Source organism: Lonchura striata, chromosome 1, assembly GCF_050655825.1.
Source record: "Lonchura striata isolate lonStrDom1 chromosome 1, ASM5065582v1, whole genome shotgun sequence".
In the NCBI taxonomy this organism is placed as follows: domain Eukaryota; kingdom Metazoa; phylum Chordata; class Aves; order Passeriformes; family Estrildidae; genus Lonchura; species Lonchura striata.
The window spans coordinates 26,752,093-26,769,248 of record NC_140703.1 but is presented as its reverse complement, the minus strand read 5'-3'; the positions used below and the strand labels follow the sequence as shown (position 1 = coordinate 26,769,248).

At 43.8% G+C, this 17,156-nt stretch overlaps 1 protein-coding gene across 6 annotated transcripts in view; it reads left to right on the top strand.

Moving 5' to 3' along the window:
- Window positions 1-17,156, top strand: part of LSAMP (limbic system associated membrane protein) — a 1,016,799-nt gene that overhangs the window by 964,697 nt on the left and 34,946 nt on the right. For all 6 annotated transcript variants that reach the window (XM_021549182.4, XM_085591629.1, XM_077781239.2 and 3 more), the window contains one exon: window positions 15,173-15,307. In XM_021549182.4, the coding sequence (XP_021404857.1) occupies window positions 15,173-15,307 (135 nt within the window). The remainder of the gene's footprint in view (window positions 1-15,172; window positions 15,308-17,156) is intronic.

Here is a 17,156-nt window from a genome sequence, read left to right as displayed (position 1 = left end):
GATATTCTCTGCCAGCATCAAACCATCTCTGTCTCTCTGAGGACTCCTAAATGTCTCTTCTTCCTTTTTTTTTTTTTTTTTTTTTTTCTTTAATTGAAAGAGCCAAGATTGCCTTTAGGCTTGTGCAGCTATCAACCACTTTTGAGGACTACTGAGTGTACAGAAACACAGGGACTCAAACCTTCCTGCCTTCAATTCACTATCTTCTCCCAAGCTAAAGTGGTCAAATCCCTAAATCATTAAACAAGTGATATATGAGTTAACATAGCATGCTGACAGCACCAGTGTGAACAAATGTCCCAAGGAGGTTCAAATTCAGAAGGCTATATGTCACCTTCAGCCACCTGCTGTTTGGAAAGAGTTCAGGAAGGCTTTGGGATTCAGTAAAGAAATATCTGAGTAGGTATCTCAGTTTTTCATTTCTCCATCTCTCTTCCATGACTCTCTACAAGTGCCTCCAGCTGGAAGAGGTAAGGGGTGTAGAAAAAGCCAGGATTCATTAGATCTGAGTGCAGAACTCTTTCCCCTCATAGCAGACCTCAGCCTTCTCAGTGTATATAGCAGATGAGAGCCTTTTTAGGCCAGCTGCTTGTTCAGGAGATCAAGACCAGCAAAGCCATTTCTCCTGTTGGGTAAGGAGCCAGACCTGGTGGTCTCCAGCAGGTTCAGTTTCATCCTCATCTCCTCTTGCAGCAGCTTCCTGCTGCATTCCAACCCATGGGCTCCCTCCCATGCCTGCATCCAGAGGCCCAGCTCTGCTGGTGGAGCTGGGGCACATGTCCTTTACCCATCAGAATAGATTTGTGAGAGCACCAAAACCTCAAATCACCCTGCTGACAAGTGACTGGAGAAGTTCTCTGTTTCGTTCCTCCCTGAGCTGCTTGGCAAGCACACTCCCCTCCAGGCAAACCACGCTGTGTTCATAGCAAGAGCCATGGGGATGAAGAGCAAAAGAAACTCACAGGGGCTCTTCCAGGGCTACATGGAAAGTGCTGCAGGTTGTCTTCTACATCTCCTGGAGTGCTGGAATGAGAGCAGACAACTATGGTTTCTTCTTTGTCTTTCTCCTGCATGAATTGCAGACTTTTCAGAGGACCTCTCTGTGTTTGAGAGGGTAGCAATAAGAGCATTTGTTTGTCTAGAAATGTGATGGCTGTTCATGTGGTGTATTTTGTCTGCTTTTAATGAGATGAAGCAGGCAGAAAGTAAGGAGGGGGAGCTGGCACCAAATATTCCCACTCCATCCCAAGCCCTCACTACCAAAGGTCATGGGAACTTACCTTTTGTCTCCTTGTATGCCTCTGCATGTATACACAGCACATAAGTGTCCAAGGTCCTCAGTGGTACTACCAACAGCCACAAATTGTCTGTGAGCAGTGGAATTGTTTACCACAGATCAATATAACAGTAATACATCTGGAAGACTCTGGCCTCAGTTGCCCCTTGTATGTTGTATTCCCAGCCAACACTAACTGCATTCCCCATTGCTTTCCCATGGCAATTCACCTTGCTCAGGGCTCTGCGTGTTTGCCCTAACCCTCTGCATCCCCTTGCTTCTTTTTAATCAAACTTTCATCTCTATCTCATGCTCTGTGTCTCTTTCTTTATTTATTTCCCTTTCAGTCCTTCTCCTGAAGACTTGAGTCTCACAAGCTATCTTCTCTATGCTACTTTTTAAATTATTTGTTGTCTTGACAGTTCTTCTCCTGTTCTCAATTCTCCTTTCTTCTCTCTTCCCTCTCCCCCTCTATATGCAAGCTCATACAGCCTGCAAATTATGTCAAGACCTTCTCCTCCTGAAGTAGTGGGGAAATACAGTCTGCAGGTGAATTTGCCATTTTAATATAGTTAACATTCCTCCCATCCTTAACTGTTCTGCAACTGCAGACTGCTGCGATTAGTAGCATAAAATCCCACCATGATATTGACATAACCTACAAGTCAGGAAGTTGTTATAATCAAACCCAGCATCCCTTTTGGAATGCTAGACTGAGAAATACAAGGACAGCAGTTTTGAGAGCAGTTGAGAAATAAGTGTTTAAAGAGAGGGCATTTGAAAACCTGTTTTTTAATATTATTTCAATAGCTTATGGTCAAAGTTGCAGGATTTTTTCCCTACTGAATCCTAGCCTATACAGAGTACTCAGACAGAGTACTGGTGCTGGAAAGGTGATAGAAAGGAATTTGATTGAAATGCTGGTTATTAAGAAATGCTATTATCCAGTAAAAGTGCCACAGGGCCTCAATCCAAGAGGCACAGATGATTATTGTGGATGAATTCTTAGTCCTTGGAGGCCAGGTGGGAGGGCACAATTGTTGTGGTTTTCCCCCACCCACAGTAAAACCTTAAGCAGCCTTGGAGGAGCCACCCGTAAAAAAACAAATATATGTTGTGTTCTTTGGAAAGCAGAGAACCAAAGAAAGAATAGAAGATACCCCAAACTATTTGTCATCCTCATACTCCACTCTCTTTGTTTCCCTCCCTCTGAAACCCACATAAAGCAGTTTGTATGTTATGGTGATGAGAGACAAGGGGAGATTTCTGTCCCCAGCTGGTGATCAGTTTATTCACTGAAGTATGAGGATTGATAGCACTTGTCACTAATAGCCCAGCTAATATAGCTGCAGATGCTACATTTAACCATATAAACTGTGAGGCACAATTGCAGAACAAAGGCCTCTGGCCTACACCACTGGAAAAGGAAGTGGAGCAAATTCCTAAAGGACTGATGGAGAATTGCAATGCTCCTGCACCCACAGGCAAAAGGAGGATGTGTCCTACTTCTCCATGACACTCTCTGCAGGATGTGTGTCCATGTGTAATTTACTGAGTGCACATGAAAGAACCAAATGAAAGAACCTTGTGCATGATAGCAAGGTATGGGCAGGAGAAAGCAGGGAGCTCCACTGCATGTAGAAGAAATGAAAGGAGCAGTTGGGGTAGGAGGATGTGCCCTGGCACATTTGGCTGTCTTTCATAACACCATATTCCTGACATCTTTGCCTTGATATCTGCAGCCAAAAGGAGTCAGAACATTTGAGAAGATGTGCTGCTGTCCAGCAGCACAGCTGCATAAAGCAGGGAGCAGCTTCCAGGCAACTTATACCAGAGCCCTTGAGCAAGGATTATGTAGTGCTGTGAGGACAAGTTAGGGAGAAAAAAGGGAAGGTTTGGGCTTTTTATGGCCCCCATCATCAACTGGCAGCCTCACTCCCCTTCTGCTTTCCAGGAGAGTTTGAAACAGGTGTTACAGATTTTCAGCCATTAATGAGGGGTCTTTTCCCACCTGCCAAATGTGTTATGTCACAGATGTGCATGAGGCTGCGTGGATGCAGGCACCATGCAACACTTGGGAGGCAAATGATACTTCATACTTCAGTCCTCCACATGCAGGACCACAGACACTCCCTGTGCTCATCCTCTCACCCTCTCCCCTGCCTGCCAGCATTCCTTCCTGCACATCCTCACCTAAATGCTCTGTCCTACTTCCAATCCCACGCCCATTATTCCACATGGTTTTTCCACCATTTGTAGACATGCACACATATGTGCAGTCTAATCCCCAGGCACCCTTTCACCCACCTGCATTTCCTCTTGCATCCCCACAGTCTTTGGCATTGCTTTCCTTACGATGCTCGGCAGCTCTTGCCCACACACCAGCTGGTACTCACTCATCCTCACCAGACTCCCATGTTCTCTGTCTCTGAATGCCCCGTGTTGTAACCAAGCTGTTACTTGTTCAGTTCAGTCATGTGTGTGTGTCCTGTCAGACACACATCTGCAGTCAAGTGGCCCAGAACAAGACCAGCATGTATCAGGGTTAAAAATGAATATGCCAGGAACATCCCTCTTCTCTAAACTTTCACCCTGATATCATAGCCCCCAGGGGGTCATTCTGTGGTGTAAAGAAAGCTGTTTGTGGTTTTCATTGAAGGAGAACACAGGGGAGGAAAGTCCAGTCCAACACCTAGCCCTTCAAATGAAGTGACTTGTCAAGTATGCAACTGTGGCAGGGATTTGAGAAGCAGTAAATTTAGCAGCACTCACTTCCACTGACAACCTGTCATGTGCTTGAAACATAAATAGTGGTGGAGACAAATCACTGCTGTTTTCCTATTAAGCTTTGGCCCACTGGCCCTCTAGCTTGCCAGCAGCATTTCTACCTGGCCTCCCTGTGTGCCTTGTCTCAGGGACAGATGTGCCTCCCTGTTAGAGGCTTTGGGAGAGTCAGAACAGGAATTATCATGTTGTTATTTCCTAGGTGTCCTTGGTGTCTGGGTACTTGCTCCTCAGCTGATGGATTTCTCGCTCAGGCTGTGTGCTGCTGGCACCTCCTCCTTCCACCCAAGGTTGAGGAAACATGGACCCTCTCCTTAGAGAGCCTATGGTTTTCACCCCTGCCTCTGCTTTCTGCCACACAGACTGGCAAGGTCACACTGATGGAGTAAATGAGGCACTGATTTGAATAAAAGGGTAGAGGTGAAGTTTTCCAATGCACCTGAGTGACTTACAGGCTCAAAAGCCATTTAAAGCCAAATGGTCTTGTCCTGTTAAAGCATTTAGTGGCTTTTGGAAACTCTGCTTTCAAATATTAATTATTATATAACCATTTAATAAGACATGCCATCAGAAGCTCACATTAATCTTTACAGAGATGAGAGACATCCCTTAGTACTTTAAATTGAGGAACCAGGGATTGAGTACATTTCACCTTCTTCCCTCTCTCTTACCAGTTTTGATGCCTCTTCCTCTCTCTCCTCAAGGAAGATGAAATCATGGCAGTGATTAAGGTGGCCTGCTCTGTGCTTTTTAATTAGAGCAACTGCTGTTTCAGTTCCAGTGAAATTCTCACAGGTGTGCAGTTGCAAAGGCACTCTAATGAGACCCCTGCCTCTCCGGGAGCTTGGCAGAAAGGAGCCAAAGAGCCCTCAACATAACACGGATAGTTTTTCATATTTTCTTGCATCTTTTGGCTGACTTGGCTACTGTGGGAGCAAGACATTTCTCTTCCCACAGGAACTAAATGTGTCTGGGGAGTTGAGAGACGAGAAATAAATGGATTCCTGTTCATGATGGTAATAGGGGGATTCAGAGAGGCAAAGCCCAGTGAGACACATTTTAAATTACACAAGTGGCCATGGTCTGCTCATGCCAGCACTGTTACAATTGTTGGAAATTTTAAGTAATCATCAGAACAAGTATTAAGGAGTTGGTATGAAGGCAATGAAATATCTTTTAGGTTTGTCTTCAGACCCCTTCCTAAACTTACGGGGTAAGCTGTAAGTCAGAAAGGAGTTGTTTTGATACTGTTTGTTCTACTTACAGTTTCCTGCTTTCTCCCATTCTGATGACTCCCTTCTTTTTTCCCATATATCTGGGAGAGAAACCCTGTTTCACAGCCAGGATTTTCAAATGTGCTGATGGCCAACAGCTACACTAGCAATGGGAGTAACTGCATCAGGGAGAAACCTCAAAACCAGGTTTTTTTTCCTCTCTGCCTGCCTCCCCTATAGGACTACACAAGATGCAATATTAGGTATGGAGCAAATGCCTTCCTTCTCCTTCACAGCCACTGCTTTGCAAGTTTGAGAGAGAGAGTCTTTATTCTTTGGAAAACAAGGGAGTGGCTAAATGCATAAGAATTAAATATCCTGGACCGAAGCAATCATTTATCTGAAGTGCTATCACTATGAATCAACGGCAGGCACCTCAGATGATAATATCACAGGAGCCAGCCCAATTGATCAAAAGTCTCTGCAATGTGTGAGCCCAAACAATCTCTTCCTGGCACAGCCCACCCTGCCTCAAAACTCTGTGATTCTCACCTTGATAATGCTGGCAATATTTGATGCCTGCTGAATCCTGAACTCAGCTACTTAGTCTCATCTCCTGATCCCTTGTTGTGCTCCCCACAGAGTATTCCCCTTTCTTCTTCCACCAGGAACAGATATGGGGGATGGTGTCAGGAAATTACTATGCTGGATCTAATTGAGAAACATTGCAGCAAGGAGAGGGGTCAACAGAAAAGCAAACAAAATTATTTTTCAAGAAGCTAATCCACCTATACAAATATTGGCGCCAAGCATCACAACACTCTGGCATGTTTTTGAAAGGGTAAATCTTGCTAAGGGGTGGCTTAACTCTTTGACCTCATTTTCTCAGTTGAAAACTACAGCAGTTTAAAAGCAGAGTGGCTAGATTCAGGCTGATACAGAAATCCTGGTCTTTAGGTTTTGTTTGTGAAGTTGGTGTTCAGAGAAGCCTCAATGCAAACAGGGATGAACTACAGGAATTGCCATCTTGCAAAAGGACAGGAGATTCAGGGGTTGTGTTATCTGGTCATGAAGCGCTTGGCTTCAGCTTACAGAGAAAGAGCCACAGCAATGCCTAAGCCTCTGAATTAATGCTCTTTCCCATTTCAAGTAAATTTGTGCCAATTCGTAATTTCTCAAGACTTCTTCCAAGTTTCAAACATATAACAATGTAATTCTGTGGACTAAGTTGAATCATTAAGGAGGAGGGATCGTCAATTTTTAAAAAAAATTTTAAGTTAGCTCGAAGTTCTGGGTTCATCATTATCCTCTCATCCCAGGAAGTACAACTGAACATAGGACAGAAGGGAACAAACACCTTCTATTTAAAAAAAGGGAAACATTCTGGTGGATACCTACAAAAGCGAGCCACTTGATTCTTGCACAATAGTATATTGAGCATGTCTTGTGCTACATAAGGCACAAGAGACTTTGTAAAGAACATAACAAGGATTTTTAAAGATGCCACCAAACACAGACCAACCCCTATAGTTCCTAGAGTGAGTAACTGGCACAGTTGGTACCAGTGAGTGCCATCACACGAGGTTTCCCTAAAGTCTGGGGCTGACATAATGATTTGTGGAATTAAACTAGGGACTGCATTGCAGTCTATCATTGCTCTTCACTGGCAGGACAGAAATTACACAGTTCAGTCAGGTTTCTTGCCCCAGAAGGGACTTATTGCTGTCAGTCTTTTCTTTGGTCTTGTGTTTGTGAGAAGGAACTTGTCTTCAAACTGTGCAACAACAGCACAAGCACATTGTCCAAAATAAGAAATCTTGTAGGAAAAGGAGTACACAAGGCCACATGAAAGGAAACCATCTGACAGAGTCACTAGAGACTGTAACAGCTGAGTGCTTGCTGTTGTATTTTATGCCTTTTGTAAGTGTCCATGACATGCAAGAAAACTCAGTCCCCTCCATCAGCTCTGGGCTTGCATTACCATTTTGTGCTTAGCACAGTGGGAAACAAAGACCTATTGATTACACACCCACACCCCCTTAAACACACCCTGATGTTCCTCTTGCCAGGGGCAATTGCTGGCCCATCTTGTAGGTGGTGGAGGAAGGGAACACAATACCCTGCAATGCTGACCACACTGTTGGGAGTGAGATTGATGCACTGCCATCCACAAGTGCACCTCAAACAACTTCTGTGCTTCAGCTGTGATTCTTTGTCTGACCTTCTGTTTTCAACCTCCATTTCATTAGCTGCTCCAGCACTGTTCTCGCAGCCCTGATGAGTTACCAACCCCTGCCTTCCTAAGGCTCTCAAAGATGTGCTGACATCTCGTTCATTCATCTAGTTGATGGTGACTCCTACATCATGTTATTTTAAAGTATCCTTCAAAAGGCAGCAGGCAAAAATTTTGTGATGCAGAAATGGTGCAGCTATTGGTTTGTTCACGTTTATATGTCATTTTCTTGGCAGTAAAATTAAGGCTTGGTGTTTAGTAGCATAGTCATGACAACTTGCATTGCAGTACGCAACACTTAGGGAGTATAGTATTGTAGTTGTGACATTACATGACTTAATTTACCTCATGGTTTATAATTTACTTTATACATTGGCTTCGCAGCCAAGTTCTGTTCAAGAGTAATTAATCTATAAAAAAAATACTGTTTGTGTTCATTTAAAAAAAGTGTTAACAAATTTGGGCTAAATTCACTAAGTAATTTTGAGGAAAAAACATTGTGATCTTCTTCAACATGAAATTGTCTGATTTAAATTGTATCTTAAATTGAGGCAGAACATTATTCCTTCTTCTGGTTCAGCAAAAAGAAGAAGAAAGCCACTGGTCAGAGGGCTTTGACCTGAAGTGGGTCTGGATTTTTTTCAGGGGATGGTTCACTTTCTTTCTGGCATTCACATGTGGATTTTGAATGGAAAATCGAATCAGCTGCTGACATGAAGTAGTATATTGCACACCTACTCCGTGCCCAGACTCAGGGCTGTGTGTGAGAGAGTGTGATGAGCCTTAGTGATCGTTTATTATAGAAAAGAGGGGGTGGAAATTCAGAGATAGAGCTGATGTGCTGAGGCTGCCTCAGGCAGATGACCCCCACTGACATGCACCCACAGCTGGGATGCAAACTGCATCTGAGCTGTCAGATTTTGGCTTCCAGCTCCTGGGTAGAGCCGTCAGCAATGGGCAAGCAGTCCCAAGTGGTTTGGTCAGTGCTGTCCCAAGAGAGAGAGCACAGAGACATTGTTCATTCTGGGGAAGCTGTTCTCAGCCTGGAGGGTTTTGTTTGCATGCTGGATGCTTGGAGTTTGAAAAGAAGGAGCCAATGAAAATCACAGGCTCTCTTAACCCAGGTCATGCCAGTGGGTGCTCATGTTCCCCCATCCAGGGAGCTCCTTGGGCACTGTCCTTGGCTCAGGAGGCAGGGCAGGAAGTTTTGCACATAAGGTGCAAATGTGATTGCTGATGAGCAAAGTCCTGGTGAGCGCAAGGGGAAGCCATGCCAGAGTGTTTCCTCCCTGTCTGACTCATTCTCATTCATGAAACCAGAGCCAGGCCAGAGCCCTCCCTGGCACTGCTCTAGTTTTTTGGTTTATGTGTAATAGCTACAGACCTGAGGGCATGGGAGGCATGAGGCCAGCTTAAACAATAAATACCCTGCTGTGCCTTGCTGCTTAAACAGAGTAATTACTGCCTTACTACATGTGACCCCTCTGTTCCTGTCCCTCTGGCAGTTGTTGTTTCATTGCTCCCTTTCCACAAGGGATGGCTGTGCTTCTCTCCCGCTGTACATCTCTCTGTCTGCCACTGTCTCACCTCCCGTCTTTCTCACTTTCTCAGTGTGTTTCTCTTTGTTAGTAGCTGAATACCATTTTCTCTTTTTCTCAGTCACTGAAGAGTCTCTTTTTTTTTTTTGCGTTTCTCTCTCCCAGCCACTCTCCCTCTCTTCATTCTCCCTCTGTTTTTTCTCCATCTATTTTTGTCTTCTCTCAAGCTTTCCCCATTTTCACCACTTCCCATGCTACTCTAGATTTTCTGCCTGCCTTCCTCACTGTAGCTTTGTAGCACTAGCTGTCCCCTTGCTTATCCACCATCTGCTCCTCTCTACTGATCTCTTTACTAAAAACAAGCCTCTTCAACTAAGGGATGGGAAAAAATGACTACAAGCTCATTGGAATCTGTGAGGGCTGAGGAGACAGAGACTGATAAATGAAAACTTCAAAGTTTTGAATTAAAGAAAAGAAAACCCTCAGCTGGAGGTAAAAAAAAAAAAAAAAAAAAAAAAAAAAAAAGTCAGAGGCTCCCTTAGCTATTTTTGTCTTTCAGAAGCCTGTTCTTAGGGAATAGAAGGTGCAGAGGGAAGGAGGAAAGTTAGGTGAGCAAAACCTCAAACACTAAATGGATAGTGCAGAGACAACAAAACCTGCAGTTCAGCAATAGAAGTTTCTACACACAAAAAAACTTCAAATGGCATCCATTGATTTCCAATCTTTTTTATCTCCTTGCATCTTGTTTTATGCCCAACAAAGACTCATAACCTATTCTGCTCCCCTCTTTTCACATCTACAAAGATGCTTGGAGGGAAAACAAACACAGGAGCAGGGTGGCTGATCTCTTTCTCCACATATCAGATGCAAACAGATACTTTCAGCAAATCTAAATTTCAGTTTAATTTAAGACTGCAGCAGTGTTTAAAAAAAATAAATAAGACTGCTAAAGTAATCTCTGCCCAATAAGAAAGCTAATGTTGGATGCACGGACAAGAGAGGAGATGAAACAAAATGTATCTGCCACCTCTGGAGGTCAGCTCCCCCTTTGGAGATGTAAGAAACTAGGGCATGAAGGGAAAGGCCTCTCTGGTAGAAAATGTGACTGAATGTATTGCTGGCCCTGACTAGCTGAAAGAGCTGTCTGCACACAGTACAAGTGGGATTTTGACTGGGTGTGGGTCATTTGTAGAAAGATAGCATTCAGCCTTTGAGGAAAGAGTAATGGTGTGTGGCAGTGCAAGGGGCCATTTGGGTAGAGGTGAGAAGGGCCCATAAATGCCTGGGGAACATGATGTCAGTCTGTGTTTCTGCACACACAGGTGGATTTATAGATGTGTAAATACACAGTATATAAAATACAGAACACGTATTATATATATATATATATATATATATATTTATATATATATGTATATATGTGTGTGTATGTGTATATATATGTATGTGTATATATATATATATGTATATATATGTGTATATATATATATATATATATATATATATATAAAATCTATATGAAAGCACAGGCAGGTGTGCACACCAGCAAGGACAATATGCAGAGCCAATGGGGTTGTACAAGGCTATTTCCAGAGGGTAAGGGAAAAGGAAGGATGCTTGCCAGCAGGCTAGCATAGCCAAGCAGATTTGCTGTTCAGCTTCATTATTTACTGGGTCCAATTAGGAAGCCAGGGGATAGGAAATGTGGCTGAGGCAAGCAGGCCTTCAAAGCCTTCCTCCTGCACACATCAAAGCTGTTACTGCAGATCCCTCTGCAAAAAAGGCTCTGCCAGCTCCGAGCAGCAGCAGCCGCCTGGCTCGCAGTGCTCAGGGTCATTCCCTCTTGGTTTGATTGTCAAGCCTCCTGGGCTCGTGCTCTCTCTATCTCCAGCCTCCAGAGCAGAAAGCTGCTCTTTCTGATTCACTGGGACAGAGTTAAGGAGCTAAAGCTTGGCAAGATGGTGTTTAATGGGGCTGTAGCAACAAGCCAAGCTAACTATGAACATGTGAAAGACAAAAATCCTGCAGGGAAGCAGGTTGCCTACAGTCATGCAAGGGGATGGTTTAGGATGCAAAGAACTGCACTGAGTGAGAAGTCATCCACCTAGGGGAATCTGAAAGGATCCTCACAGGGAAAGGAGTGTACAGAACCAGGCAGAACAGCAGGACACAACCCTTGTCAGCAAGGAAGCTTTGGCAGTATGGTCAGAATTTCATCCCTTGATAATCTGCTGAAGGCAAATGTCTTCTCTTAATGGGATTGGAGTGGCTCTCTTGCCAGGAGTTGGCAGTCCCTCTTTCACCTAACAGAATATGTTCATTGCTATCAGTACCAAAGAGCATTGTCCAAACCTTCTCCCTCCCTGCTTTGATAAACTGCACAGTGACAACCATCAGTTCCCTACCAAAGCTGGCTCCTATGCAGAAACATTTGTAAATTCACTCAATGTATAAAGTTCTGTTCCTACTCCCCCCACCCCCTGTTTGCCTTAGAGGTTAGAGTTAATATGACTCACCTAATCTGGCTGCCAAAGTGAATTAGTGAAAACATCTCTACAGCTCTCTGCAAGATATCACATCCTGACATTTCTCTAACACATTGTGATACATCTTTCCTCTTGCTGCTCTGTACTACAACACCTCAATTTTATATAAATGCCTTTTGTTAGAAATGGTTAATGTGCTCTTAGAGGGGACAAGGCAGCAAGTAAAAGGGTCTGTCTTGAAAATTGAGAGCAGATCAGTTCTTGTAGCAAAATGTTGATGCTCAGGGTCAGCATTGCAGAGACAAGAACAGTGCTACCACTTATACAGCAAGAGACTGTCACAGAAACTTTCCCTGAAGTGTTATGCTTACACATGTGTGTCCTAGAGCAGGAGAATGAGGAGCTGAATAGGGTTATTGATGTCTTTGACATGGCTTTTAGAACAGAAGCTGTGCTTTTCACTTAATTCCAGGGCACTCCACTGGGCAAGCCAGCAGCTCCTCATGTCTTGGGAGGGGTCCAGTGTAGCTGTAAAAGCTCTCCTGCTGGACATGGTACACAGTACACTCCAAGTGTATGTATTTTTTTCAGGGGAGAAGCTCAAGAACATCTTCCCTTGGGAAATCATCTACCCTTGTAGGTTACTTTGGAGCTCCACTGATGTAGTTCTCTGACAGACTTAACAGCACCCGTAATGAGGGTGCCACTCTATTAAGAGCTGGTTAAGTCACCCTCAACCTTGTCTTCATTACAGTGACAGTCTTGTGACAAGGGCAAATTGCAGGAGAAGCAAGTCCCACTTGGAATGAACCCTGTGCATAAACAAGGCAGAATTGCAGAGCAAATGAGTTGCAAAACAGAGGCAAATTATATTTTAACCTTTTCTTTGTGAGTCTTTCCCTGATGTCTGATTAACTTTCCAGTCAACTCACTGACCTACCAACTGGGAGTGCTGCTGTGAAAGGAGTGTTGGTTGTCAGCTCAGTTTGGGGGTGGGATTTTTAAAGTGCTTTATTAGCAGGTAGCAATATGAACAATATGAACAATATGAGCAATATGAACAATATGAAAATCTGGGAATTAAGAGAGTTCCCCAACAGAAATTATCCCTGTTGTAGCAAAACCAGAAACAATGTGCTGCATCTACAAACAGCAGTGTGGTGCAGTAGTTGCAATGCAATCCTCCATCTGTGTTCAGCCACGATAACATCTCATCTGAAATGCTGTGTTCAGTTTGGGGTATCACACATCCAGAAAAATATAAACTTGTCAGAGAGGTCTAAAAGCAAAGAACAAGAATGATCAAGAGCCTAAAATTGTCTCACCTACAGAGGAAGGTTGAAAGACCCTGGCAATGTTCAGCTAAAAGAAAAAAAAAAAAAAAAAGATGACAACCGAGGGAGGAACTAAGTGATTTAAAAGTTGATAAAAGGCTATTGTAGAGAAGGAGGGAATGATTTGTTCTTTTTGTCTGTAGTGGCTAAGACAAAAGTAATAGCTTTAAATTGCAGCAAGGGAGACTCAGGTCAAACTTCAGGAAACTGCTCAAGTGGTAAGGACAGCAAAGCACAGGAACAGATTGTCAGGAGTGGCTGCAGAATCTCTGCTCCTGGAGGGCAGAGGATGGCTGTGTCCATGACATGACTCATGTGTCCTGCTTGAGATTGGGGAATGGATTAGATGGTGACTGAAGTTCCTTCCGCTTTTCTGAGACTCACCTAATTCTGGTTCTACTGGGGTTAGGAGTCCCTAATATATACATGAGTTCCAGCAATAAAAAACACCTGTGAAAATCCCACACTACTTCCTTCTCCACTGACTCATGACAGCATTAGCCCAGTGCAGAGCAGAGGACTGAGAGCCATGTCCTGGCAGCAGGAGCCAACTTTGCCTCCTTCCCCTGTGCAGAACGCTGCTGCCATGCAGGAAGGTCCTGCAGCAGACTGTTGGGGAATGCAAAAAACAAAGCAGTTGTAAATTCTAGACATAGCAATGAGATTTTCGCTACCTGAACATCTGGTAGGAGCTGGAAGAAGGGACTGCTGATTAGCCCTGCTGAAAGAGAGGGAGGGAGCCCTTGTCTTTACATGAGTTTAATAGGTACACTGCTGTTTTCATGCTGAGTCTCCATGACGGGGGTTGGTTTTCTCCTAGAATGATTCTGAAAATTGCCTGTGGGGGAAAAAAAAAAAAAAGAAAAAAAAAATTATGTAAGGGACAGACTTCTGAGCAGATTTTGAAGCTTCTGAAGTTCCTCTCTGATGCTGAAGGGAACTGCACGCAACTGGCATCACCAGTGTGTGTGGCCAGGCTGACCTGGCCAAGACACTGCAGTAAGTCTGTGCCTCTGGGGTGGGATTTGTTGCAAGTGGCTCCTGAGAGGGAAGTTCAGCTCCAGAGACCAGACTTACCCACTGCTTTCATGCAGTGCCATAAACCAAGGTGAAGAGTAGGCACTATTTGAACTCTCAAAAACTGCACTTTTGTGAAGTGGGCAGGGTTTCAGAAGTGCTCAGCACCTGTTGAGCAGAAAATACCTTCTAAGCAAAGAGTTTTTTAGAAAATCTGACCACTCTCTGAGGAACCTGAATGGGAGCTCTTTTGATCTGACCTTTTCCTTTTTTTTTTTTTTTTTTTTTTCTCAAATCTGTCTTTTACCCTTTTAGGGTTGGGGGCTGATTTCTCTAAACATACACAGGCACACAACTGGGGCTTGCCATTTCTAATGCTGCAGAGCAGTGCTTACAGCCTTCTGAGAGGAGGAAATGTGGTTCAGATTCTTTCCAGGAGATGCCTTACTTTGCTTTCTGAAGAAATAGGGTAGATGTACCAATCCTAATATTTCATGCTTCCCTGGCAACTTTCATGCAATGAATCCAATGTGTTTTACATGGGTTAACCTCACTGCCCTGCTCTAACCAGAGGTGGTGGGAGAGGGGGGGCTATTTGCTGCAGTTTACAGAGGGAGAGCAAAGGGGTGACTCACTCGAGGTCACACAGTGAATTAAAAGCAAGGCCACAGACCTCCCCCGATGGCTGCCCCATCCACAACCCCGACTGACACTCAAGTCACTGTTTTCCAAAGTGTGTAAGTGAGGCAGCACAGTTTAAATGTGTCATTTCATATGTACAGTAGCTCAGGGATGCGTGATGATTATTGGTCTCTGCAGATCAAATTGCAGTTTGTTTCTCTCAGTTTGGCCGTGTTTAACGGTAGCTTGATCTGATCGATGGCACTTCAGGGTGGTGGTTGCTCTGGGAGACAGAAAGATATTTTTCACAGTTTTGCAGTGGAGGAAAGGGTGCTGACAACACATCTGAGGACCCAGCTAGCCCTGATCCAGCACATCATCCACAGTGTGACTAACCTCTGGTGGTACTCAGCCATCACACTAGTGAACTTAGTCTGATCCTACATGGTGGAGATTTTGCTTCTCAGCCTGGGCAGCCTGTGAGATGCTATGTATTGTACCACCTGTATGGTGCCTGCCAGATTTTCAGTTTTCAGCGGCTTCTGAAGTTTTAAACGGCTCATGACTGTTGCTTATTTGCAGACTCCATGTTGTGATTGTTCCTCCATGACAATTTCCTAAATCTGAAAGTCTAACAGAACCACTCTCTGTATTTTTCTGTCCTACCAGGCAGAGAGTTTGAAGGTGAGGAGGAGTACCTGGAGATCCTGGGGATCACACGAGAGCAGTCGGGCAAGTACGAGTGCAAAGCTGCCAATGAAGTTGCCTCAGCAGACGTCAAGCAAGTCCGGGTCACTGTGAACTGTGAGTACATCACAGCTGGGGCTGGGCAACAGGGAGAGCTTTGCCCACAGGTGAGGGTTAGTTCAGTATAAACAGAGAAGTGTTTCTGGGCTTGGATTACACAATCTGAAGAGAGGGCACTGAGAAAACTGTCTGCAGTCAGACACTTGCCACAGGGTACAGTTTGTGCTTTAAACCTGGTAATATATAAGAAAAGGCTGGGGGAGGTGTGGTACGAAGAGACAGACAGAGAGGGAGAAAGAGAAAGAGCTGTGAGTTGGCCTCATCTCTCCCCTCCAAAACACTGGCAATGCCTTGTTTTCACTCATTGATATTCGGGTGAAGAGTAGCGTGAAGAGAAGCTTCACCAAGGCAGCAGACAGAGATAAGGGAGGGCTCAGCTGGCTCAGAGCAAACACATGCCTGCCTGCACCCAGCCATCTCTGCAGAGCCTACACGGCTATCACAGCCAGGGGACACGGGGCAGAGGCACATGCTAATGACAGGGTGCAAACTTAACTTTTATGCTGGTTTCAGGTCATTAGTTTAAAGGTCTGTCTAAAAGACTCTTTGTGCACCAGTGCAATATAGAAAGGGGTTTTGGCCAAAGGATACAGCAATCCCCTAAAAGCACCAAGTAATCTGTGGCTTACTTCCACACGTGGATTGGGGCACGGATCCCATCCCATATGTGCTTAGACAGATGTCCACTCTGCTGGCATCCTCCTTTCACAGGAACACAAGATACTTCAAACTGATGTTACTCTTTAACCCTGCATGTGTATATGTCCACCTCCATACGTGTATGGCTTTGGCACCTGAGTGAAGTAAAGTGAGCTATCCTCATGTACCTGCTTCGTTTCCTTGCTTGGAGGCTAATAACTTTGCAGCAAGGATGGATGAATGGGAGTGTGTCCTCTCCTGACCTTCATCAGTTTAAATTCAGACTTAAACCAGAATATTAACTTAAATTGAAATTGGATATGGCTACAGACATATTTCTGGGTGCATATTCAAGCCTTGATTCACAAATAGAACTGCTAGGGAGGAGATTAGGGCAGAGAGCTGATGGCATCAAGGGTTTCATGTAATACCAGTCTTAATTTGACAGTAGGTGATTATAGAACTTTTCAATACCATTCTTGCTCTTCGTTTTTTTCCCTTGGTCCCATGTGGGCAATTGACATCAAATCAACATTTCTGTCTTGCTTAGAAGTTGACTTTATAGGCTTCCTGCAGCATCTTCTGAATATACTGGTTTTTATAGTTCCCTTAGAAACTGGGTGTCTGTGGTTTAGTATCAGCTGCCTCATGGGCCAAATTTGGCATTAATATGAACTGTAGTAGCAGATTTTCTGTACTGAAAGTATAGAAGTGTCAAAAACAGCTGAATTTATAAACGGGAGGCTTTGCACAAGAACCAATTAATAGTAGTTTCAAACATTTCCATGAAACATAATTTCTAATGGTGCTTTAATGTATTTGAAACTGATTGTTTGTATAAAGTCAGAATGTTTGATTTTGATTTAGTTTCAACACACAATAACTATACCACAGTAAGAAATTAAACATTTTAACTGTTGAAAAATATGAAAAAAAAATGATGCTAATATGTAGTGTAATTTGTAATGTAAGCAACTTAAAATTCATTAAGGACAGATTTTTTCTTTTGAAAGAAAGGGAAATAAATCTAAGAGACTATGAGTACAAGCAGGGAAAAAAACAGTCCTATTAGAGGAATGAAAACTAGATATTTGCATACATCTTTCCTCATCCTGCTTTGTTAAACAACACCACAAGAAGCATAAAGTGGGAAAACCACAGTAAGTTTGAAAAATGGGGCCTGTCCAACCTCAGGATCTTCCTGGCC